The sequence below is a fragment of the Sus scrofa genome, chromosome 1 (assembly GCF_054392235.1).
Source record: "Sus scrofa isolate SSC_HxYL_T2T_F1_AM1 chromosome 1, Sscrofa_HxYL_maternal_Yorkshire_Landrace_v2.0, whole genome shotgun sequence".
NCBI lineage: Eukaryota > Metazoa > Chordata > Mammalia > Artiodactyla > Suidae > Sus > Sus scrofa.
Genome location: NC_139383.1, coordinates 111,170,513 through 111,198,071, shown reverse-complemented (window position 1 = coordinate 111,198,071; position 27,559 = coordinate 111,170,513). Strand labels below are relative to the sequence as shown.

At 39.3% G+C, this 27,559-nt stretch overlaps 1 protein-coding gene across 4 annotated transcripts in view; it reads right to left on the bottom strand.

The window, feature by feature from the left end:
• DCC (DCC netrin 1 receptor) overlaps positions 1 to 27,400 on the bottom strand; it is a 1,237,100-nt gene extending 1,209,700 nt beyond the window's left edge. For all 4 annotated transcript variants that reach the window (XM_021073456.2, XM_021073460.2, XM_021073463.2 and 1 more), the window contains exon 1: positions 26,580 to 27,400. In XM_021073456.2, coding sequence (XP_020929115.2) covers positions 26,580 to 26,670 — 91 coding nt within the window. In that variant the 5' untranslated portion in view covers positions 26,671 to 27,400. The remainder of the gene's footprint in view (positions 1 to 26,579) is intronic.
• Between the last annotated feature and the right edge of the window lie 159 nt (positions 27,401 to 27,559).

Genomic DNA, 27,559 nt, shown 5'->3' with positions numbered 1-27,559 from the left:
TTGACAGCAGATGCATAAGCTGCCCAACATGAGTCTCTGTAGAAAAGAGAAAATGGGAACAATGAGTTAAAAGGACAACACGAGAGATTCCTGCAATCTCATGCCCAAGTACTACTGCTCAGCAATGTCGCTAGTCTCCACCTGTTCTCAGGCAGTTCCTACCCTCTAAGATGCTCCTTTCTGTGCCACTTCCACCCCCTGGTATATGCTCAGAAGGGAAAATTCATCATCAGTGGGTAAAAGATAGGAAGGAAGAATTTAGATCAAGAGCAAAACAGAATTTTCTGGACTAATTAATGATTCAAAAGTGAAGGAAGTCATATAATAAGCCTGTGGCCCTCTCTTATGGGAGATACACCAAGGAGGGAGTGGGAGGATCTTTGGGAAGAACATTGTGGAAAGGAATTTTTTTTCCTTGCCCAGAAGGATAAACTAATTGACTTTAAAGTTCCCACCCAACTCTTACAGATCTTGAAACTATGTTCATAATAGAGAGTTAAATTTTTTAGAAATTATATAAGTATATATGAGATTATTCATTTACTCTTTTATATACATATATAATATCAAGATATCTACAGTAATTCTTTGAGTCCTGCAATAACAGGCAATTTATATATATTTCAATTTATCATTTTTTAAAGCTTTATTCATTGAACACATGTTTTTTTTGGTAAATGAGATAGAAATACTAAGAGCTGTAGATCACTGTAGAAATCACAGAACTAATCATTATGTGTCATGTAATTTATTCTATGAACACCCCCATCAGGTTACAAGAGCTAAACTTCCCATTAACAGCCTTGGGAGAGTAATTCAGGGAATGTCAACCTGCACAGGGGTCACAATTTCAAGGAGCCCAGTGTTATTGCAAGGCCAGTATGGGGTGGTGGAGCCATGTAGGGCAGTCTAGCTGCAGGTTGGAGGGTACGAAGGTGACCCAGGACCTGGTAAGGCTACATCTGGCCTTCCAGAGTCACTGGGGCAAAGTTAACACTGGTATCTTAGAAGTGAGAGTTTGGGAAGCTGATTGGCCTAGACACTGGCCAATCAGAATGAAGGAGGTTGGGCACTTTGGAAAGTCCTGGGCTGCAAGTGTTTACCAACCAGTGAAGAAATATTTTCATTTTTAGCAATCTGAACAGCCATACTGCTACCTGATGGTGGAATACCAACAATGGATTTAAGTAATTTGTTTAATCCACCAGGAGAACCTAATTTTCCATTCCTTTCTTCCAGGGTTATCACACTTCCTGTTTTAGAAATTCCTGGGAATTGCAGTTTTGCCTGACCAATATGCCTGGTGATAGAGTCTTTTGAGTTAAAGAAGATATGGTTTGAAACAATAGGCAAGGGAGGTTTTGTATCCAAAAAATTACTGCCAAGAATCTTTCAAGGAAGGAAAATGTGCTTGCCCATATTTTTATGGGCTGTGCAATCTAAGAGAAAGGAGAAATAAGAGACTTTGAAGGGTGCCCTTATAAACCCGATTGCCACTTCTATGTTCTCATTTCAAAATATAGGAGTCCTAGAAATAGAAACAGAACCAATCGATTACATAATTCCATTAATTAGTCTGAGGTGAACCTGGTCTGAATGCAGACATTATGATGAGCTCTGAGTCTCCTCTTGGATCATAAGTCAGCAAAATTAATCCAAAAAGGAACCTAAGCAACTAAATGCTCCTTTTTCTGTAGGGAGCTAAAAGAAAGAAAGAAAATTTTTGCTTACTTCTTTCCCCACTCCCCACTGGGCCACATCAAGGATTATAAGGAAATATTCAGACTTTCTTCTACAGTGTTTGATAACTTTATAATATTCTGTTTTCCTTTAGGTTCTGATGTTCTTAGATTCAGGGGTTAACACATACCCAAAGCAGAAGTTTAGTCATAGATTTTAGATACTAAGATAAAACATTAAAATGAGGTAAAATATAAAAATCATTATGAAGCTCAACTCCCAGCCTCCCTTAGAAATTTATGAAAGCTTAATTAACGTAAGTGGGACCATTCCTACCCTTGCCCAAACTTATCTTCAACCAGATAAACACTTGAAATTAGGGTATAGAGAGACATGATGTGTGAGATCTTGGCATAAATTCAAGAAGAAATTAACCATGTATCAAGGTCAATGGCCTCATAGCTGCTGGTAGAAAACATAATCATCAAATGTAGATCAGTGGCAAGCAGAAGTGACTGAATAAACAGAGCTAACACAACGAGTAACCATCCTCTGCCCATTCTTGAGAATGACCAGGCTTCTATAAATAGTAGGACTACCATCCTTGAAGAAAGTAACTGAGAGGTTGGGTCTAGCGGTTCCAGCTTTTGAGATTCCACTTGACCTTTCTATCCTGAAACTGATTAGCTTCAACTAGAAGAAGACTTTCAAAATCAAAATGCCACACACAGCCAAGGGCATGTTTCTTCATTCAATCAAAAGTTTAATTACATTGTTCATGGAAAGAAAGCAATGCTGTCACAGAATAGTCAAACCACACATCTCAAGTTTAGAGTAATTCAAGGCTTGAAACTTTTAGAAGGTGGACAAGTACATGAAAAATACTCCCCAATGCATTATTTATAGGAAGTTCAGCTTTGATTCATTAAAAAGAAAATTAAGTGCCTTCTAGTTTTACTCCTTGATATCCATCATCTTTACAAGTCAAGTCAGTGGTATGACAGAAGGTAAGATATCATTTTCCCTCCTCCCCAATATTTCTGCAAAGAACTAGAGAAACAATTTTGTGAACCTCATGTTTCCCATAGATTTCACTAAAATAGACCACTTGAAACATGGAGATCCAAGTATAAAGTGAAAATCCCATTTCTCAAGCAGTGGATGACCTATCATTCAAAGCTGTTGCATCTATAATGCCCCAGATAACATTTGTATTCACCTAATCCATTTAAATGCTGGAGAAGTGATAAGAACTTAGTGAACTAGAAAGGAACATTGGTTTGGATAAGGGGAATATGCTGAAGTTCAATGTAACAAAGCAAGATTTCTTTCTAAAATCTCACAATTTATTTCGTATCACCACTTCATCCTCAAATATTATTTATATTTGGTCTTTTCAGTTTAATTCTGATTGGTCCCTGAGATGCTAATTTCCAACAAGACAAAGTTAAGGTACTGTGAAAAAGGACCTCCTATATGTTAAGGGAATGAATCTCTGATACATGGCAAAAATTATTTGGTAAAAATTGGAGAGGTTGAAGACTTAGTGGTACCATGACCATGACAAGAAATAAGGAGAAAACTAGCAGTGTCTTTGTTATCCTGTCTGCTGAGAGCTGATGGAATCTTAGGCTTAATGCAGTTTTCCTGTAAAATTATCACAGCAGAAAAATCCAACCTACATTAATTCCACCTACTTTCCAAAGGAAGAACATCAATCATTTGTGTTTTCCACACTATTACATCATCATCATAATTAAGCACTAACTGAGGGAATAGAATGAAGAAAAAAGATTCTTGGTCTTTTTCTTTATGTAACAATCTCACTGGGGAGCATCTTTATAGGCATTAACAAAATAACACCAAGCTGTACAGGATTAGTAAAAAATTATTGAACTAGAAAGTAAAATTCTTTAAGGCACTGTGAGTGCATTGGGACTTCAGCAGTATAAGTAAGAAACATGCAATGACGTCAATGAAGTGGAAGGATGTAAGGCAGCCCTGGGACAGTTATTCTGATCGTGATATTGATTAATGAACACAACAGTCAGTACTTTGAGCAGATTTGGAAATCACATGAAGGAGCTGCAGTGGCAATGATTAATTCTCTAAAAAAAAGTTGCTAATTCATGAGCAACCTCAGTTCTTGGAATATGGTAGAGGTTTAAGTAGGGAGGATGCCAGAATTAGAACATTATTTCTCAAACTATGACTTGCATACACACCACCAGGGGATTTTGTGAAAATGTAGACTATGAATCAGCAGATTTGGGTTGAAACCTAGGTCTCTGTTTGCTTTCTTTTCTTTCCTTTTCTTTCCTTCCTTTCTTTCTTTCTTTCTTTCTTTCTTTCTTTCTTTCTTTCTTTCTTTCTTTCTTTCTTTCATCTTTCTTTCTTCCTTTTCTCTTAGGGCCACAATGGCAGAGGATGGAATTTCCCAGGGTAAGGGGTCAAAATGAAGCTCCAGCTGCCAGCCTACACCACAGCCATAGCAACCCCAGATCCAAGTCATGTCTGCAACCCACACCACAGCTCAAGGCAATGCTGGATACTCACCCCCCTGAGCAGGGCCAGGGATAAAACTTGCATCCTCATGGTTACTATTCAGGTTGATAACTTGCTGAGTCACAACAGGAACTCCAGTCTCTGCATTTCTAACAAGCTCCTATGCAATGCTGATGCTGTTGGTCCACAGGCCACATGTTGAGAAGAAAGTTTGTAGAGGATACTTGGGCATATCTGAGGCATTGGAGCTAACAATTTTCCTCTGTGCAAAATGAAGACAGCCCTGTCTGACCAAGAACAATGTCTCTTGGAAGGTGAGCTGCTTTGGGAGGCCATTTTCGTCTTGATCATGGCTTTTGCTCTCTAAGTAATAAAGCAAATATTTAATGGCTTTATTTTGTTTTGCTTTTGTTGTTTTAGGACTTATCCTTTGACTTATTTGGTAAAAAGAAAACAGAGCCCAGTATCCTTTTTTTATTTAGGGATGCACCCTCAGCATATGGAAGTTCCAAGACTAGGGGTTGAATAGGAACTGCATCTGAGGTCTACTCCACAGCAACAGCAATGCCAGATTCGAGACAAATTTTTTACCTACACCACCGCTTGCAGCAATGCTGGATATTCAATCCACTGAGCAAGGCCAGGTATGAAACCTGCATCCTCATGGATACTAGTCATGTTCTTAACCCACTAAGCCACAAATGGAACTCCAAGAGTTCAATATTTTAATATGATGCAAAACTAAATACAACTTTCCCAAGTTTCATAGTAATTTTGTGGCAGGTAGAAAAAGGAAAAAGACCAATTAACAGTGGTTAACCCTGGAGGCATGGAATTATGGGGAAGTTTCTTTTTCTAACTCAAACATTTCCATCATATTGGAATTTTAACAATAACGATGTATGTTTTTTAGGTAGAAATTATAATAAAGACAAAGGTATAAATAGATATAAAATTTTGAGAGGGCCAGGCTGTCAGCCCTATCATGCTGGCAGCATTGCTTTGTGCTGCCGTGACCTTACATGAGACAAATTGAGCAACTGTGTATATGCTTTAACATTTGTAAGAAATGGGGCAGAATCCATCATTTTAAATTTTTAAGCTTTAGGATTAGTTTATTTTCACTATGTAGTTCATAGATAAACCCACTTACCCATATCTAATCATGAGTGAAAACAATGCACTCTCACTAGCAATTCCAAATTGCTGCTTTCCTTTCTAGCAGCAGCAAAATAATGAAATGGTTCAGGAACTGAACATTTGTATCCAATTTCACTTTTGGCTTAGTTAAGCAAAATCATCATCCCCGAATAAAGACTTTCAATGTTTTTCAAACAAGATTCCTTGCTGACAGGGCTCTTTTCATAAAACCATACAATGGCCCTTGATTTTTTTTTTTTAAATGATGCACTATCTCTTTAACAGAAAATTGGGTTATTGATTAATTGATTATATGCTGCTCACAAATGCCAACTTAAGCACAAGTAAGGAGATGGTATTGAATGTTCAAAACTCAAAGACTGCAAGACCATGCTACATGGTTGCATTATCACCATCTGCTATTTTAATGAAGACATAGCACAGCACTTTGTTGGCCTAATTTACACGATATATCAAAACTATGTGAAATCCCCCTACATGACAATGGTAGAGAAATTACAACACACACATGAATTGCCGAGCTTAGCCTGATTGTTAAGGTAGAACATTAGAATTTCAAAGCTGTAGTTTGAATGTTAGTCTTTTATAAAGGTGGCAGTGGATTTCTTTTCAAAGGAAATTAAAGTGCATGAAGCTGTCTTATAACTTGTTAGTGAAAACTGTGACATTTGAAAACGATTAACAGAAAATTAAGTTTTTATTTAGACACTCAATCTGGAAGTGTCTAAATAATAAATGGCTCATAGGAAACAGCTCCCTTCCATTGGGAAGGGAGAGATGAATATTATAAAAATAGCAACATAATAATAATAACTACTATTTATCTAAGAATCATGGCATGAATTCAAGAACCTGTATTTTAAAACCAGTATATGAATCATGGGTCTGCAATTTATGAGCATGGATCCAACCCAAAATTTGCTAACATATTGACATTTCACTTTTTCCACGTGCCAAAGGTCATAATATTAGGTCTTCCCTCATTGCTCTACTGTGAGAGTAAATAATTTAACATGGGAATACAACAGTTAGGACTCAGTGTGACTGCAAGTGACAGAAACCCCATTACCACGGTTTAAAACCAAATAGTGCTTTAATTTGTCACATTAACAAGTCTTAAAAGGAGCAGACCCAAGAAGGTATTGCTGCTCAAGGAAGCCATCCTAGACTCAAGTTTCTTCGCATTTCCTTTCATTGTCCTTGACAAGTGAAGTAATGCAAGATGGCTATTCCATCTTGAGTCCTCAGTGCTGCTGTTCATACAGAAAGTAGAAAGCAACATGGAGGAAGGAGGTGATTCCTAGGTCAGGAGAGTAAACTTCTTCTGGAATTCCAGTGAGTCGCCTGATTTCACACCATTCGCTAGAACCATGTCACACGACACTCTTAGCTGCAAAGGACTGTGGAAAAGAGAGTCTTCTGGCTGGTGTATTGCTGATTAGAATGGAAAATACCCCATTATTAGATAAAGACCTAGATGGATAATAAATATTTCATACCCAATACCTGCTGTATCACTTTAAACCACAGAGTCTCATAAATATTGGCTGTCATTCTTATTCTACATTTTTGTACTTTATGTATGTATGCCTCAGCCTCAATGAGACTAACTATGGTATGTGTATCCAAAAATGCAGACATTTCTTTGCCATAGCTCATTTATACAGGGGAGATTTAAAAGCAACTTAAAGAAGTTCCATTGGTGAACTGTAGACAGAAAGGTTAAATCAACAGGGAGATAGGACATGGGACACTGGCCCTCAAGACAGCTAAATCTGAGTCATATGGAGAGAAAAGTTACAGACCTTGGTGAAAAGAATTATTGTCTTAAAGGGTTTTGCGAAACAAGGGACACAGACAGTTTGATAGTTTAACAGAGAGGAAGAATGGAGACACTCTGTCACTGCACAGAATGCTCGGGAACTGAAGAGCTTCTAGAGCTTGGATGGCCTTGCACAAAGCAGCTGCAGCCATCTCCAGAAGAGACAGACACCTGGTAGAAGATGGAAGCTACAGGAGAAGTCAAACAGGCTGCCAGACTGCCAGATACATGGCAGTGCTCAACAGGCCAGGGTGGTGATGACACATCTCCTGGGACTCCTAGTAAGGAAGGCATTGCAGGAGGAAGAAGTCCTGTTTTAGAGAGTGGGGAACATTATGACAATGAGGAGTAAATTAGGCTATGTGCATATTCATTTATTTAATCCAGACTAATATAATACTGGTATAATCTTGCTAGTTACCTTGTATTTAGTGCTTAGTGCATGTCAAGGATGCTAAACAATTTACATGTATTTTCTCAAATAATGCTATAAATACTCTCTGAATTAGCTATTCTCCAACTTTAAAGATAAGGAAACTAAGGCACAGCAAAGTAGAGCATCTTCTCCCATTTAGAAACTTCTAGGGCTGGAATCTAAACTCAAGTTCACCAGACCCAATGTCATACTCTGAGCTCAAAGACTGGCTCAATATATACAGAGTTACTAGGATTCATTTTTAGAGATGATATACAACAAAGTACAGTGGGCTTCAAAGTTAAGTGTGCATAAGAATTACTTAGAGAGCATGATGAAAAGCTGTTTCTTAGTCCTCCTGGTCTGTCCAGTACTCTGATTTAGTGGAATATGCTGAATAAACATATATATATATATGGTACTTATTAAAAAAATCAAATTTTGCCATTGAAAACAACATGGAGAGACTTGGAGGGCATTGTGCTAAGTGAAATAAGTCAGAGGAAGACAAATATTATGTCACTTATATGTGAAATCTAAAAAGTGATACAAATGAATTTGTTTACCAAAAAGAAATATACTCACATAGAAAAGAAACTTGTGGTTACCAAGTGGGGTGGGATAAATTAGGAGTTTGGGATTAATACATACACACTACTGGAGTTCCCATTGTGGCACAGCAGACGAATTCAACTATGAACCATGAGGTTGTGGGTTCAATCCCTGGCCTCGCTGAGTGGGTTGAGGATCGGCATTGCTGTGAGCTATGGTGTAGGTGGCAGACACGGCTTGGATCTGGCATTGCTGTGGCTGTGGCATAGGCAGGCAGCTACAGCTCTGATTAGACCCCTAGCCTGGGAACATTCATATGCTATGGGTGTGGCCCTACGAAAACAAAAGAAAAAAATATATATATATAGACATACCCCACACACTACTATAAATAAAATAGGTAAACAACAGGGACCTACTGTATTGCACAGGAAACTATACTCAATATCTTTTGATAATCTAAAATAGAAAAGAACCTGAAAAAATATATATGTGTATATATAACTGAATCAGTATGTAGTACAATTGAAACTAACACAATATTGTAAATTATATGTCAGTTAAAACACACACACACACAAGTGGTACTGATAAAGCCACACTTTGAGAAAAATGCAGGGGTATTAAAAGTTAGCAAATCATCATCTATAATTCTCAGAATAAACATATGAGAGTTAAATTATCATCCTTGTTTTAAAGAGGAAGACATGAGATAACTGAGATCCAGTACTCTTCTGGTTGTGGTAACTCTTAACAATAGTATTTTTTAATATAATTTTTAAAATTTTATAGTAGTTTCAGATTTATAGAAAAATTGTGAAGATATTAGAAAGTTCTTATATACCTCATGCTGTTTCCCTATCATTAATAACATATTAATATGGCATGTTTATTAAAATTAATGAATTAATACTAATACATTATTCGTATTAACTAAAGTCTGTGTTTTACTAAGATTCCTTCAGGGTTTTTTGTTTGTTTGTTTAATAAATTGTATTGAAGTTTAGGTGACTTCTACAATGTTGTGCTTGTTTCAGGCATACAACAGTGAATTGCCCGTACATACACATGTATGTCCATTCTAAAGTCCTTTTTCTGTTCAAGGATCCCACACCAGACAGCATATTATATTCCATCATCTTGTCTCCATAGGCTTTTCTTGGCATCAACATTTGCTCAGACTGTCCTCACTTTTGATGACCTTGGTGGTTTGAGAATTACTGGTTAGGTAGGCTGTAGAATGTTCCTCAGTTGAAATCTGTTTTTTCATGTTTAGACTGGGGTTATGGGTTTGGGTAAGTAAGTTCACAGAGGTAAAGAGTCCCTCTCATCAGATCCTACCATGTTATCAATATGGTTTGTTACTGTTGATGATGACCTGGATTATCTCGCTAAGGTAGTGCTTCATCAGGTTCCCACTCCCCTCTCCATAAGTTACTCTCCACTTCTCCCTTGCATCCTGTACTCTTTGGAGGGAAGTCACTGTGAACAGCCCACACTGTGGGGGCTACAGTGGGGGGTATTCTCTACCTCCTTGAGGGTGGGTCTATATCAAGTATTTAGACTTCTTCTGCATGAGAGATTTATCTCCTCGCTTCCATTTATTTATTTATTCATCGGTTTATTTATAGCAGTATGAACTCATGGATATTTATTTCATATTTTGGGTTATGATGCAAAATTTCCTGATCTACTGTGTTGTTCAGATTGCTCTGGCTTTGGCCATGGAGAGGTTTCAATTAGTTTCTGTATCCCTTTGATACACTCTGTCACTGGGGTTTATTCATTTTCTTTTCAGGATTTACTTATTTTATTGTTATTTCCCCAACACATTTTTTTTTCCACTGTATAGCATGGGGACCCAGTTACGCCTACATGTATACTAGAAATTAACCACAGGAAAAGAAATGAGAAAAAAAAAAAAACTACTACATGGAGACTAAACAACATGCTCCTAAAAAACCCAATGTGTCAATGAGGAAATCAAGGAAATTAAAAAATACCTCGAGACAAATGATAATGAAGATACAACCACTCAAAATCTATGGGACGCTGCAAAAGCAGTGCTCAGAGAGAAGTTCATAGCAATACAGGGATGGATTGGGTTTATTCATTTTTTAAAACAATTTCCTTACTCTGTTGACTTATAAGATGCTCCAGGTTTATCTTACTTATTTCCAGCTTAAGTCTTAGAATCAGTTATTTCTCCAAAGGACCCTTGTCCTTTCACTGGAGAATGCTTTTAGAAAATAAGACTTGGGTGCTACTAACATTTTTTACATACATGCACTTTTGGAAAACAAAAAAGGAGGGATTCTCTTGATTTTGGTTGGTTGTATGTTTTGCTTGGTTGTTTTTTTTTTGCCCTTGCTTTTGGAAGATGTCAGATACAACTAGTGAATATATAGATTAAAAGTAAGAAGATTTGGGTTTTTTATTACAGAGCCAGTAACTTCCATGCGATCTTAAATAAATAATAGACCACCAATCTTCATAACCTGACTCATAAAACATGTAAGACAGATGAGCTCTTCTGCCCACTTTTAGATATATTGGGAAATGAATGTAGATAATGGATGAAAAAGCCATCAGAAAATATAAAGTATCAGATAAACATAAAGCAACATCATCACTAGCATCACTTATCAATTATTAATTATTATAAGCTTACATGACTGAGTATTTGGGGAGAAAGGGCAAAGGGAGAGCTATTTAAGTTGAAAAATTCTATGCTGGGCTACCTGCCCTTTGGCTGCAAAACGTACAAAAAAATCTTTTATGGGCTAACACCCTTCATGCATTTATAATCAAGGATTTTGGCATCCTGAACCAAAGTTTTCTATACATTTTGAAGTTGTGCTAAAAGGAAAAAAAAATGGAAACATTAATTTCCAGCACAGACTTATTCCAGTGGTACAGGGATCTAAACTGGCATACTCAGCTATTAGATCTCAGAGTTGAAAATGTGCCTGATGACATTTGTCCATCCCCATGCAAGATGTCCTTTGGAGACCTCCTAAAAGTATTAGGATAAGGCTTGCTGAAAAAACCTCTTCATTTAAAAATTACATTATTTATTGTGCCAAAGTTACTTCTCAGGTGACCTTGTCATTTCTCTCTCCCTTTTCTCCTTGGCCGTCTCAGATCAGCTTGGGAAGAGGTTGGTGAACAAGGGAGCCATGACTGGTGATGGAACCTATACCTGTGGTAAGTGAGTGGCTGACTGTTTGCTGTAAAGAGTTCATCATTTTTCCTCTTGTCTTCCAGAGCTGGACACATAAAGAAGTATGCATACAGGAGTCCTTGCTCCTCCCAAACACCTTGCCCACCAGACTCAATCCCTCTCTTTTCATGAAGACTTTCTGACAGCGTTCCTCTCTCTTCTCCTCCTCTATCTGTACTTCTCACTCATTTGTTGTTTTTTTTTTTTATTTTTTAAATTGTTATTTCCCCAATACATTTTTTTTTCTACTGTACAGCATGGTGACACATTTACACATACTTGTATACTTTTTTCTTTTGGTTTTTAATAATACATTGTCTTGTGGCTTTGCTTATATTTTGTTTTCATGTTTCAGTGGCCTAGGTCTTGGTCTTATCCCCTCAAACATTCTATTAACTCTAGGAGAACAGTGGTAGTATCTTAGATGTTTTTGACATCCACCATAAGACCAACAAATACAAAACACCAAGCATGATCTCAATAAGCATTGTTGAGTGAAAGGATAAAACCAGAAATAGCTTGGCGCTTACCACATGCCAAGGACTGTGATAATCCCTTAGTATGATTCTCCTGTTTTCATTAACCCAGCAATGGTTTTCCCAGTTTTAGGGAGGAGGACCCTGAATTATAATAAGGGTCACTGAGCCAAGATTTAATCTTGTGTGTGCACAACTATTTCATGGTGCTTGTTCTTAGAATTGTGGTGTGGGTCTCAGTTAACTTCTCTGGGACACTGCTTCATCATCAGCACAATGAGGTAGTCATCTCAAAGCAGGTCCTTTCCTGCTTGACTGATGTGTTAAAACACAAAAAGTATTTATATTTTCATTCTGGGTGCTCCTCTGGCCTCCATTGAATTGTCTTGGTTTGCACTGACTTCTACAAAAATAGCATTTTAACTCCTTGACTCAACCCAGTGCTTAGGAACATTCTCCTAAGGAAAACATAAAATCTATCCCTGGGATTACTCTGTAGGAAGTAATTATTCACCTCTTTTATCTTGTTCCATTTTCATACCTATGAGTTGACAAATGCCCTAGATGCATTAGTAACAAGGCTTAAAGAGAATGGCAAATCCTATAGACTTCACATATTTGCATTTGAGTATTTGCAGGATTTCCTTAATTTTGAATTTTTTTCCCTAGAACTCTGGGATGTTGCCAATAAAATTAGTAGCAGTGCCACATAAAGAAAAGAATCAAGCAAAGAGAAGGAGAGAGGGAAGAGGAGAATAAAATAAACTTCTCTGTAAAAAGCTTAGTCTTTAAATGTAAAATATCCTTAACTGAACATTGTATGGCTTGTGCATAGAGTAACCAGATTCTGGAGTTTTTTGGTGGTTTAGTGGGTTAAGGATCTGGTGTTGTCTCTGCTGAGGCTCATGTCACTGCTGTGCTCATTTGATCCCTGTCCTGGGAACTTCCACATGCCTTGGCCATGACCCCAAAAAAAAAAAAAAAAAAAAAGTAACCAGATTCTGTGCAAACTTAAGAATAATTCTTATATGGAAATCATTTCATGAGTATTTACTAAATCATTATTATACATCCAGCACGATGAAACATGAAACACAAGTATTAAACATGCTTATCCAAAAAAATAAATTAGCCTATCAAGTTCAGTATATATCCTGATATTAAAATTAAGCTGTTTCTGACAGTTTGAGGACCAGGTAGTTAGCAAAACAAATAAAACAAACAAACAAACAAATAAAACATTCATTTTTAGATGGCATATTTTAGGGGGTCAAGACTTTTAAGACCTAGATAAGATGGTCAAGGTACAAGTTATTTGTAAACCATCAAATAGGTACCCATCTTCTCTAATTGTCTTGTTGCCTCCCCCAAATTATTCCATCTGCCTATCAGCACATTGTCTAAAATGCCACTTACACTGCTAAAAACCCTTCAGAAGTTCTCCCAATCCCATCCCCACCCCAGGTACCTAATTTAGGGTGACCAGCCATTCCCTTTTGCCTGGGACTTTCCCACTGTTAACAATGAACATCCTGCTTCCTAGGAACCTCTTGGTCCCAGGTAAACTTGAAGAACTGGTTGCCCCCTAATTGCTGCAGCAACAAGACAGAGCCATCCTGCTCTGGCACAACTATATCTCTCTGTATGCCCCATTCCCTCTGCCTGCAAGTTTATTCTCGCTGACTTTTGTTTGTTTGTTTTTAAGGGCTGCACCTGTGGCATATGCAAGTCCCCAGGCTAGGGGTGGAATCAGAACTATAGCTGCCAGCCTACGTCACAGCCACAGCAACATGAGATCCCAGCCGCGTCTGCGACCTGCACCACAGCTTGTGGCAATGCTAGATCCTTAACCCACTGAGCTGAGCGAGGCCAGGGATCAAACCTGCATCCTTACGGATATTAGTCAGGTTTGTTACCACTAAGCCACAATGGGAATTCCCTCCTTCTCTGCCTTTAATTCTTTCTTGAAGATTGATTAAATTATCTTCTCTAAACTATAGGCTATGAAATGATTTTTTTTTCCCCCTGAGAGGCACTTTCACCCCTCTATAAATAGAATTTTACTCTGGGGGAAGAAAAAGCAGCCTTACATAACCTTTCACAAAAGCCCTACTCATTTTCTACCAGGACCTAAAAAGGGCCTACAGTTCATGAGCGAAGCAGAAAACTTCTCCCACCAGGAGCAACACTAGTGATTTTCATTCAGATTGATCCTATCTGCACAGCTGAGCCCCCACTGTCTCTTCTTGTAGAGTCTGATTTCCAGCACACCTGTTAAAGCTCTTCTGCCAGGCAGAGCAGAGGGAAAGCTTCAAAACCTTTCACTGAGCTTTCTGTCTGTAAAGCTTTACTCTTCTTCAAAAACCTCAGTTACACCCCTTCTCCCCTGCCACAGAGGCCCAGGCAAATGAACACTTGGTCTGTTTCATGCCCTGAAGACCATTCCCCATCAAAAGGAAAGATTCAGCAAGGGGTCACCATCAGGGTCTCACTTTGACCATGTGTGTGCTTTGAGCATCAGACCCCAGAGGCAGAGAAGGGAGGGTGGGGAAGGACCCAGGTTCCCGGTGTCCCTTTCAACTGCCTGCCTTTTTCCCTGTGTCTGAGTATCTTTAAGGAAGAAAGGGGTTGGGGGGGAGAAAATATAGAATGTAAACCAGCAGACCCTTTTAAAATGTGCTTTCTTACTTACCTTAAGCATCAATGAGAAGGGCAAAGGCAGATGGAACACCCAAAGAGAATTTTCAAGAGCCTTTAATCTCAATGAAAATGAAACATGTCATGGTCTCTAAGAAATACATTAGCCACTAAAATACAAACTGAGATACTCTTGAATATTGGCATAGTTTGCCATTGCAAGACCAGCTCCTAAAGCCAAAGGCCTTCAAAGCAGCTTCAAGCTAAGACTAAACAAGTAAGGATGGAGCTTTTTCCTGTTGACTAGATTATTACAAAGAAATCAAGCCCAAGGTCACTTCCCTCACTGGATTTTCATTCTCCTAAGGCAGAATTTCTCAGTCACATGGGATTCTAATTCAGTAAGTCTGGGTATGGACTCACTTTCTGTTTTCCTAAAAAGCTCCCAGGAGATGACAATGCTGCTGGTCCATGGACCCACCCTTGGAACAGCAAGGTCCTAGGACACTGGTTCTCCACTTTGGATGCACTTTGGAACAATCCATGGAGGTGGGATAACTACTTGTGCTGGGCCTAAATTAATTGGTACAAGCTAGGGCCAGGCATTAATACCCAGCCAAGGGGAGAGTCTTCCACCAGAGGGAAGACTCTCAGGACAAATGATACCTGGCACCGAACATTGACTGAGCAAGCATTAGCATCCAGGTGTTCATGCTGAGTGGATGCTGTAAACAGTGGATCTGCAGGAAATGCATGTGATTAACCAAAGAGAAGTTAATGGAGCAGGTTAATTTGAATGAGGGGTCCCAGGAAGTATGTCATACAGTATCAAGTTTGATCAATATTGTGCTGCGTCAGATCTAACTTAGCTTCACCTGTTAGCCTCTGAATAGTAAAGGTGTGGACCATGGCCTGCTACACCATGGCCCAGTGAACTAAGCATGTGCTTGATTTCAAAATTGCTATTAGAGTTTGACATATTTTATTTCTAAGTCTTTAAAATCAACTGCAAAGAAATTGAGGAAAGTTCTAGAATGGCCTGTCCATGCCAGTGCAATTTTCTACTTGTAGACTATTCTAGCATAAATCTAGCCCATATTAAGATAATGCTAAAAATACTTAAGAGTCAGGCATTGGAATGGATATTTTTAATTGAATGGTTGGAGTGAGTTTATCTTCAATTTAGAGGTGGGAGAGAGAAGTTGGAAGTCTCCATTTTACAGATGAGGAAGTCAAGGTCAAGCCCACTAGATGCCAGGTTTTCCCTCTTAGATGGTGCCACCTCTCTCATCATAACCAAAAACCACAGGACCATGTGGTGACTCCTCTGCAACTCAGCAGCAGTGGAGGAAAGGTTTCAAGCTCAATGACTTCTAAATGAGCTGTAAGTTAAAGCTAAGAGAACATTCATCTGTTTTTTAAGAAACAGTAGCCGAGATAAAATGTATATAACAGAACAAATTAAAAAATAATACCTCAGGTTCAGTTTCATTTTTAATTCACCAAGAGTTATCAGGCAAAGGAGCCCATAGGAAAAAGAAACGCCCCTGTGCCAATCTTACTTGCATAGAAAAGGTAAAAGTAGCCTGTTTTGCATGCTTATTAATAATCATTTGCATGTAACTAGTTCTTTACACTTCTCAAAAAAAATTTTTTTTCCCCTTGTTACATTAGTTATGTCCACACACCACTGTAAGGTTCATAAATTCACATCTGATAGTTAATAAAGAAATCAGGGCAAAGACCACCTGCGTAATTTGCTTAAATTTTTAAATGATGATGCTGAGATTAGAAAATGGTCTTTGTGTAAACTCATTTCAATTCATTCAACCAATATTTGTTAGTATGAGTAGCTACTGTTTTCAAGAGAGGATCCAAGGGTATTATCTAGCCTCAGCTAAGACAGGATCATGCTTAGTTTCCTTGGCCCTGAATAAGCTCATCTTCTTTCAAGCCATTTGGCTTCCACCCACTACAAGGCCTTTGCATTCACTTTTCTTAACTAGCCTTTTATCCCCTGGCTATCCCCAAACATGCCAGCTTTAACCAAGGTAATTTATTCTTGGAGTGCCAACCACAACTTTCTCCAGAAAGGCTTCTTTGGGCTACTGTCTGAAAAGCTCTCCTATAATATTCTCTTTTTCTCAAAGTCTTATCTCATTTGAAATTATGGATTTCTTAACATATTTATTTGACTAACACTTCCATCCCACTAGTCTCAAAGTTCTATCACTGCCTTAGCACAATGCCTGGCACACAGTCACCAAATAAGGGAAGAAAGTACACAGAGGTCTGGGAATGTATTTAGAGCAACAGGCCACCAGATCTGCCAGATAAAACTCAATATCCTCATTTTTACCATACCTCAGCTTGGAGTAAACATGATTGACAGCTGTGTACACTCCCTGTGTTTTGTTTTTGTTTTGTTGGGGTCAGTTAATTTAAGGATACAAGGATGAATGAATTGGCTCTCTCACCCCATCTGGCTAGCATTAATATATTAATGATATAATGCATAAACATGATAGTTGATATTTTTCAGAGTCTACCCTACTTTGTGGTGTTTTTTTTTCTCTTTTTAATGAGTATTTTGTCCTGCCTTGTAACCTATTTAGCTATGTCTCTACGTGTCACCTTCCTCTTGATGATCAAACTTTGGAGGGCAGAGAGATATTTCAGCTTTTCATTTAATTCTTGGTAACCCATGGTAAATGTGTAACTATTGTCTTAAACAAAATTCTTATTTGATCCTTGTAATACCTCAATGATTTTGTTAGGAATTGATCATCTTACCTGAAAAATGATAACACAGATTTTAAGGGAGACAAAATGTGTGCCCATGGATGACTGTATACAAACAGTGTGCTAAATCTGTATTTTCTAATACATGACTTGGGAAAAGGTAGTTAGAGGAGAACATTAAATGTGGGGTCCTTGATTAGCATAAAGATATAAAGAAACTAGAGGTAATTTGGGTAAAAAAAATAAACATGATCAAGCCTCTGGAGGTGTATGGAGAAAGATTAAATGAACTAAATATTTATAGTTTGGTTAAGTGAGGACTAAGGGGGGAGACAAGAATGATTTATGGCTAGAATCATCCAACATGCTTCAGCACAGAAGACATAGAATGCTACTGAGGAGGGCAAGTGGGGGCCAGGGTGACAGGAGTGATGGGGAGAATATTTAGAATAGGACTATCTCAGACGAATTGTAAAATGAAATTTTAACAGTAAGATATGCTGCTGAAAAAGTTTCCCAAGGGAAACAGTGAACAAACCATCCCTGGAGATAGCTCAAACCAGAAGAGAAAATAACTAGAAATTGTCCTGCAGGGAACAGCTCTGCCCAGACATTAGACATGAAAAGGAAAGCTTTGCAGATTTTCTCTCTAATTTATATTCTTCTGAGATCCCAGGAGGCTGAGCAAAGATGCAGGAACAATAGATTGAGGACTCTGGGCACCGGGGGTTTGCTTAGATGTCTCAGTCTTGGCTCACATCTCTAATGAGTCGGCACAGAGGCAATGCACCAGAGAAGACACTGCTAGCATAGCCAAAGCTTTATGCCATCCAGGGCCCTTCATTAGTCTGTCCTATGGGATGAGGTGAAACAATTAGAACCCCAGACAAAAAGTGGGAGCTGTGGGAATGCCCTCATGCAGGCATGGATATTAGTTTGAAACCTGCAGCCATATATGTAATGATGATCCTATGCCTATATATTTTACCGTATTGGAAACATACCCAAGTTCAAATGGCCAGAGTAGGATTTTTAATTCAGACTTGGCATCTACCATTATAACTCTCTGATTCAGTCATCTTTGAGTTCCATCAAATTCAGGAGATTTATAAGGTTCCTCAAGTTAAGCCTCGTACCCCAGCATTCTGACTCCCCAAAGTGATATGTTGCATAGACATAATAAACAGGATAAAGCAGGACATTGACAAGGCCAGGGTTGCTCTAGGTAATCAACAAATTTACAGTGGCTAAGGACCTCTTTTTCAGTTTAAAACAAGTTTAAATTCTGGAAAGGTGTTTAGGCAAAGCCTGGGCTAAAATAAGCATGATGCAGTACCAGGAAAACTTCCTAAAAGTTAGACAACCAACCCCATCTATGCCTAAAAGAAAATGTTGCTTAGGAGCAAAAAAAAAAAAAAATAACTACTAATAGAATTGATGCCTCAAAGCAAATCACTGCTCGGTTGGAAAAACAGAATCATAGAATTATCTTGCTGAAATCACTAATGGCCAATAAATTTATGAGAAAAAATGTTTGACCTTATTAGTACTCAGGGAAATGCAAATTAAAAACATGGTGAGATGTTAATTCACATCCAGCAGATGAGGACAAATTAAACATATGACAATATCAAGTATCAGTGGAGACATGGAACAAAGGGGATTGTTTTATGTTCCTGGTGGGAGTTTCAGTTCATGGCAACTTATCATTGTCCCCTAAAAGTGAAGATCCCCTTTCTATAACAGCAACTTCACCCCTAGATATACACCCTAGACATAGTGGTAAATCTGTTCCATGGGACATGTACAAGAATGTTCATAGCAGCATTATTGGATATTAGCAAAATAGTGACTTCTCAAAAGTTTATCAATAGCAGATTGGATAAAGTGTGGTTAATTAATATTATGGGATATTATACAGCAGAAAAAGTGACTGAAATGTAGCAATACGCATGCTTAGAGATTAATTTCAAATATTTAATATTTAGCAAAAATGAAAATCAGAATACCTTATATCTATTTTATAATGGTCAAATACAGGCAAAGCAAAATCATATGTTAAAGATACGTACATATGTGGCAAAACGATACAGGAGGCAAAGGACTAACACAAAATTAAGAAAAGTGTGGGTGGGCACATGGGTTGTTTCATTATAATTACTGTCATTGTGATCATAGCTGTTACTATTTTTAATTATAATAAATACCATATATATAGTATAGCTCATAATTTAAATAAATCATCTGTTAAACTAGCAGTATAACTAGAAGTTGCCTAGTCCACACCCTCCTTTAACAAAAGAATTATGTTACATAAAGAAAAATGACATCTAAAGTAATAGCAGATTTCAGAAATGCTACAGACCCATTAGTTAAAACCAATTAGCTAGTGAGGGACTTAGATCTTGATTTAGAAGCTCCTCTTGTACTTTAGATACAATCATAACAAAATGCAGTCCATTATTTCTCAGCAAGTCAAAAGTAGAAAAGAGAAAAATTGCTTTGAGGAAGTCTTGCAGCTGGAAGTATTTCCAGCTGGACAAAACAAGTAGATAAAATGCATTTTACAAATCAGGAAGAAAGATCTTAGGAAAACAAAGCAATAGTCCATGGCCATTTGATGGAAAATAAACAGTCCTGTATGATGCAGTAGCTTCAGAAATCATCCCTATAATATCAGAGAATATAAGAGCTGAGCCACAGTCATGCCTAGGGTCTCTTAGGACAGGTTAAATTATGTTTAACATATTTAAAAGGCAGCTAAAGGAGTGGGTATTTTTAAAGACTTTCAAAAATTAGTAAAATCGGAAAATATTGCTGTTTAACAAGAAACTTTAGTTACTAAGAAGATTAACTGTAATAAGTAACATTTATATTAATGATTTAATTCCTTTATTGTCCTATAAAATTCTAAAGCAGATTTAAGAACATTTAAGATATCAGAGTAACATTGGTATTGATAAGCTTTCTTATCAGGTCACAATACACTTAGGAGTTAGAATTTTCATTAGATCGCACCATGAAGATTCAGTTAATCCAGTGAAATCTTTTTGTCCTAGGTATGCTCAAGAGTAGCCTTCTGACAAGAACCAACCTTAAAGATGAGCAAAGGACAAGAGCGGGATCCCAAAATTTCAATACATACCCCTGTGAAGTCCCATCAGAATAATCAAGAGTGGTATAAAGGGACTTCCCATCTTGAAATGGAAATGACTAAGTGAGCAAGAAGTCAGAGAATTTGGATTATGAAATTAAGCTAAAGAACATTATGAAAATAAGAACTAGGTTATAGGTACTGGGCTTACAGAATTTAGCAGAGAAGAGAAACTTCCTCACCTAGGTCACCTATGTCATAGCAATAAATTTCAAAAATATGATCAAGAAATACGGAATGACTTGTATGTTTTCTGGTTGAACTTTTCCCCCAAGAAATGAAAGCTGTGAATAATTTTGTCTCTAACAATTCATAAAAAAGCAACATGTACTAGTATATCCACTGGCAGATTGCCATCAACAATGAAAAGAGGGACTATTCAATCATACACAATATTGATATTGATTTCTAAACCATATCATTGATAAGTTCAGGCATTTCTAAACCAACAACCCCCTCCCCCCAAAAAAAACGTATTTACTTAACAGTTGAGTTGAAATTTCAGGCTGAAATTTGTCAAAGAAGTTTAAAGCACTACAGTAATTTTGATCGTCAATCAGCTGGCCTATATTTCTGTGTATAAACACAGTGCTAGAACAGAGAAGTAAAAGGAAATAACAGTCTCCTGTGGAAGGAAGCAAAAGCATAGAATACTACGTGAGGGTGTAATATACACGTGAGACACAATTATAAAGGTTGTATAATAATTTGTATTTTTATATGTAATTTTATATTTTTTTTTGCTGTTACCCATTTGGCATATCTAACATGTCATTTTATCTTGAACTTTTTAAATTGGCCTATGCGGGGGATAATATGGATTGTTCATCCTTTTTTATTGACAAGTTTAACATTGGCTTTACTTGAGGTTTTGTTTTGAAGGAAAATGTCTTAAATGCTCTTGGGTCAGTGCCATGCTACTGATTTTGTAACACCATTAAGAAGTGCTTTGATCTCTGAAAAGCAGTAACTTGGAAGAAAATTAAATTTCTATTGTTCCAAATAGATAACACCCTCCTGAAAAAAGGATCATGCTAAGGCTGGCATAATTTATTCTCCCCCTAGTTCTCACACCTGCCTGTCCTTAATGAACCATGAGCTCTGAAACTCCAAAGATACTGGCCAAGAGGCTACTTTTATTATCCTACAGTAAAAGTACTACTTAGCTGTCTTTAGAGTCTAGTTTAACTTTCCACAAAAGAAACACTCATGAAAACTTAAAAATGTGTTTTTGAGGCAAATCCCCATGACTTTGCAAAGTGTAATACAACATGTTAAACAGACTACATGGATCAAGACCCTGGATTCCAGTGAGAAAGGCTTTCCTTAGTTGTCTTCAAGGGAGGGGATGTGGATGCTATAAAGTTTACAGGTTAGAGCTGAGATTCTGGAGATACAGGCTGGAGAGACACAAGCAGCCCACTGGCAGGCTGGAGAATAATTCATTGGACATCGTGTTGCTATTTAGCTTGGTGTGTTTCAATCAAGAGTTAGTGAGATCCCAGGCTACTATTCATGAAAGTATAACTGTTGTGACAATTCTTTAAATTCTTCAGTCCTCCTCTAGAGCATCAAAATAAAGAAACAGAGGAAGAAAAAGAAAATTCCCTGTTTACATTTTGTGAATTTTAAATGTGCATAGTATTTATCACTCCACTTTAGGAATTATCATTACAAGATGTCCCAAAGCAAGTGGCATCTTTATCTTTAGTTAATTACTCAAATAATCCTTGGCAGGCTTATGTCATTATTGTCTTTACTCAGGCAAAGGAAAGGTTTCTCAAAATTTACATCTACAGTCCAACTAGGAGATTATCATCTGAGGTAGATTACTCCATCAGCAATTATCATATGAACTGGGAGCTGCCTAACAAACATCAAAATAAAGCAATGTGTTGCTCACTTGGTGCAAGCTTCTGAACTTCCATAGACCATATCTATGGAATGGTGGGAAGATCTCTAACCAGATAGGGAGAGCTCACTCACTAGAGAAATCACTATGGTTTCCCAAAGTATCTTTATGTAATTACCATTATCTCAATTCACCCCCAAAGTTATACATTTGGGGAGGTGGCATAGAAGATAGAAATCCTTACTTCCTTGTGTGTTTATGATTGGAGTTTTTGTTTTTGTTTTTGTGGGGGGTTTTGGCCACTATGTGCAGTGCCTTCATGTGGGATCTCGGTTCCCAGACCGGAGGATTGAACCTGGACCACAGGTGTAAAAGTGCCAGTTCCTAACCACTAGACCACCATATGATTGGGTTTCAATACACAAAAATACTGGAAACAAATGCGTTCTTTCCTAGTGGAATTACTTTGCCTGGTAGAAGTGTGAGGAAGAAAAATTCACAAGCAAAATTTAAAATGACAAATGTTACAAAAAAATAGCAAGAATATTTGCTTTAAAATGTACTCTTGGGGCCCAGTCTTCCATGGAAAGAAATATTCTGTTCAGAAACTGAGCACTACATGCATACAGGCAGCATCACCTAAAGATAAAAAGTGTTCACATTGGGAAGTCAAGATTTAAATTAGAGCTGTTTCCAAAGGCGAATGATAGTATTAGATGGGCCCCACTATACACAGCAGGAAACAATCTATGAGCAAATCACAGGCATTTCGAGAATTTCAGTAATTGGATGAATGAAAGAAGAAATGTAAGCCAGAGAAGAATAAATATTTCCTCTCATAAAAGATGTTTTTCAGGATAACTAGAAGGCTGAGATTCCCTTGGAAAATGAAGTATCATCCTTTTCCTTCTCTAGACATAAGTAAAAATATCTCCTTCCATCCAAAAATCACCTCCTCAAATCTCTTGTCGAGCTTGCCATTGGCTGAGAAAATCATACATTCCTGTAAATTCCTCATACTCCAGAAGAAACTTCCAGCAGGTTTCATTCAGGAATTTGGGCAGGATTAAAGCTCTTCCACTTCAAGGAAAACAATAGGGAAGTTTGCTGAGAGGTTAACTTGCCAGAGAATAAACGTAAGTCATACACACTGGGAAGTTATAAATCTCTCCCCGGGAAAAAAAAAAAAAAAAAAAGCCTATCAGCAGCTCAAGCCAGCCCAGCTCTTAAGAGCATTAAAGCAAATGCACTAAGCCTAATATATTCACATATAACACATGTGGTGGCTGTTTCACATGCTTCATAACTCAGAGGGCAACGGCTGCTGTGTGGGAAATGGATGCTGTGACAGGCCCCCAGTGATTTATACTGCAGCACACACAGAGGAGTGGACAGCCAGGCTGCCTGGATGCCCTCAGTTCTTGCCATGCTCAACAGAAAAACCCAGATGGGGGCATCAGAGTTGCCTTGGGTTGGGGCTCGGGGGGTTTATGAGAGAGAGAGGAGAGGTGAGGTAGCAAGCTGCATTTCACCACGTCCCAATGACATAAACTCACATTGATTATCTTTCAATAGAAAGTAACCCAAATATATGTATGAAAATTAATTAAAATTAACATGTATGTTATTGCTATTAACATGCTACTTCATTCATTAACATCTAGCATGTAAAATTTTCAGCTCGTCTGAGATCCCAGGACTTAGTGCTTTGCTTGTGGCTCGAGTCAAACAGAGTAGATGGTACCTTGCAAAAGCCAACTAAAAAGCCATCAGCCTCCTCCTCCAGCATCAAGTCCGTATCCTATGCCCACACTGTTCAGGGACACCTTTTGTTATGTCATAACAACTTCACAAAAATCTACAGCAGCTCCAGACTTTTATCTAAAAAGCAGAAAATACCCAGTGCTATTGTGCTAGTCTCCGTAATCCTTTGTCACCCAATCAACAAAGTCTTTAAAAACATCCTGCTGAATGGGAATTTCACTGCCAGTAAACTAGACACTTGGCCTTATTAAGGGCACCTCCTACTGGTCTTTTCATGGAGTGAACTGTGCTTTCTTCACCATCAGTTCTCTGCCATGTCCCTGAAGAGGGGAAATTGCTACTGAAAGAGGAGGAACAGATTAAGGGGCAAAGATCAGAGTAATTTGAATTAGCAGTATCTTGAAACCACACCATCCACTTTCCTGGGACTGCAAAAAAAAATCACATTTGCAATTAACAGAAACGAATTTAGAAATAGAAATAAGCTTAAAGATTTAGATCCATGAGCCTATCCACAGGCATATCCCTTGTATATTTTTGTCTGTCTTGCAATCACAGACTTGGCCATTGAGGAGTTAATTAAAATAAAACAGTATATGGTCCTAGCTCTCTAGACAGGAAAGTTAAATAAGTGGGAAGGGAGGTATTTAATGTAGATATTGGTAAAACATAAATAAATCCATCTCCCCTCATTTATCCCCACACTTCACCAAAGACATTTGGAAAGGACTTTAAAATATTTTAGTGTAACTAAAAAACAAACAAACCAAAAGTCACTGTCAGTTTTTGCACTTTCCTTGTTTAATGTAATATTCTCATCGGACCCACTTCAGGCTGGGCCCTGTAGACTTTCTACCCAGTGAGGATGCCCCTCTGAACTTCCCCTCTCTTTGGCAGTCTCCCAAACTGCACAAGAGCGAAAGTCAGTCTTCTGTGCAGAAGGAAAGTGATCCTCACCACAGCATCTAGTGTCTGCAGGAGCAAGAGGAAATTTCTAAAAAGACACCTATTCCTTCCTGCGGGGATAGCCCCATGCCCCGCCCACCATCCGCAGGGAGTGTTCGCTGAGGACAAAGCTCCAGGAGAAGAGCCTGGGAGGAGGAGACCGGCCTGAGAGGGAGGGAGGGAGAGAGCAACGGCTGCTGAGCCCCAATGCTTGTGCGCGTGCACCCATATGCGCGCACACACACACAAGCACACACTCCTCTCCCTGGCTTGTGCTCGCTCGCTCTGTCTACAGAGCTCTGGCTACAGAGAGGTGAGGAGTCGGGTTTGTATGGATGCGAAGATTTCTGCTCCTGTGTCAGGATTTGAGGAGCCTCCTGCTAGCTCTGAGACCTCTGAATCCTTAGTAACCAGAGAGGCTCATACTCTGCTGGTGTTTGAAACCCTGGACCGTGCAGCACTTAACAGGAACAAGAGAGCTGGAGCTTTGAGTTCCCGGAGGTTGGGGGCTTGGTCATGATTTACATTCATTCCAGGCTCAGGTTGGGGTGCTCCCATCCAATGCCTGGCCCCAGCCGGTGGGTCCTTTTCTTGGGGATTTAGGAAAAGGTCTTTTCCGAAGGGATCTGAATGCTCAGCCGGCTGCTCCCCGCCCCCCCCCCCCCCTTTCCCGCCGGGCCGCTCCCTGTACCCCAATGTCCATCCACACTTGTGGTGAGGCCGGCAAAACAGTGGACATTATAATGATACATTTTGCTTTTTTTTTTTTTTTTAATTCTTTGGTCCATCGAAACCTCCAGCTCAATATTCAGAGACTGCAGCAGCCTTCAGCAGCCCTCAGATCCCTCTTTTTCCTGCTGTAATCCAATCCAGTGCCCCGACAGTTTTGCCATTTTTAATTAGGAACCGCGGCTTGCCAAGTGTCAGGGCCAGTGGGGCTGGTTCTCCAGAATATCAATCATCTGGAGTTTGGAAGTGTCCTGGAGATATTTGGAGACTTAGCTTAAGAACTGCATTCATCGTTAAAAAATACCATAAAATAAAACACACCTCCTTCCTCCTGGTAACTCTGCACCTCTTTCGCACCACCATCCCCTCCTCTGAAGTACCAAAACACATTAGCGGTCCCTTTCTGGATTTCTCAAACAGCAAGATTAAAAAGCCAAACCAGAGGTGCATACAATCACAAACGACTCAGCCCCACCATCTGCATTCCGCACAGACTCCCTCAAAGCCCCCTCCATGACCTCCTCCAATTCCTCTCTTTGGTAGCTTTCTGAGGCTCTAAGGATCCAACCCAATTCCTTTCAACGACATCCCCATCACCTGCCGCCTCCCTGCTCCAGCCCGTCAGCTCTCAAAGCCAACGCAAGTATTTGCAAAAGCGAAGGTGCAGGAAGCACCAGATTTGCTAAAAAGGGAAGGGTGTCCCTTTCCCCAGCCTCCAACATCCTCCGCCCCCCCCCCCCGGGGGGGAAAAGTCTTCCCATCTTTTATCATCAAGGAGGAAATGGGGGACAGGGCGAGCAAGCGTAGAACATCTTGCTCTTTCTCCCTCTCCCCCAATTCTACTACTCACCAAAGGAAATAAGAAAGAGAAGGAAAGGGGGTTAGGGGGCGGGCGATGAGAAGAAAGGAAAGAACCTCTTACCGGTGACTTGGAGATGTGCGCTGAGCAGGGTAGCTCCGAAGAGTACAAAAGCCAGCTTGGGTACCCAAACACATCCAAGACTATTCTCCATATTTCAGCCAACACCTTCGGGGCCGGGGGTCCTGGGCAGCGGCAGCACTCACAGACATGCACTCACACACGCATGCACACATGCACACACACGCGCCGAGCCCCTTCAGCTTCCTCCTCCTCCTCCTCCTCGTCCTCTTCCTCCACCTCTTTCTCCACCTCCCCTGCGCCTCTTCTGCCTCCGAAGCCTTTTTTCTCGTCCACTGACAGAATCAGCAGCAAAAAGCGGCAGCAAAAAGTTCCATTCGGTCCAAGAAATCCCGAGCCCCAGTAAAATCTCAGAAAACTAACTCAGGGAAGCAGGGAGCAAGAGGAGGGAAGACAGCTCTCCACCGCGGAGCCTGCGAATCATCAATAAACAGAATATCCAGGAGGGACCAAGAGGAGACGGAAAGCAATCCTGTGGCTGGGCTGTGCATCAAAGAGTGGAAGCTGGTTCCCTGTCCTCGGCTGGGTAAAGTTGAAGAGAAAAAGCCGTGTGCAAAAGCTGAGGATGCTGTTCGGTTTTGTTTCTTTTCTTTTTTTTTTTTTTTTTTCCTTTCTTTTTTTCCTCCAAGAGCCGAGGGGACAGAGGGAGGATAGGCCCGGGGAGGCGGGGGGAGGTCGCTGGGCTGCTTCGGGGTGAAGCGCTCTCACTTGTTACTGGGGTGTCCGCCAGCGGTGTATGAGCTGGAAGTTGGAGCTGTACTATCCATTGATCCGGAGGAGTAGAGGGCTGGAAGGGAAAATGTGGAGACCGGAGGGAAACGAACTGGATCAGGCAAAGATTCCACTGGAAACGGGTGGAAAGGGGGTGGGGGCAGAGAGATGCCGGAGAAGGAAAAAAAAAAAAAAAAAAAAAAAAAAAGCGGTCGGAGGAGGCTTCCAGCAGCAGCTGTGTTAGCCTGGTC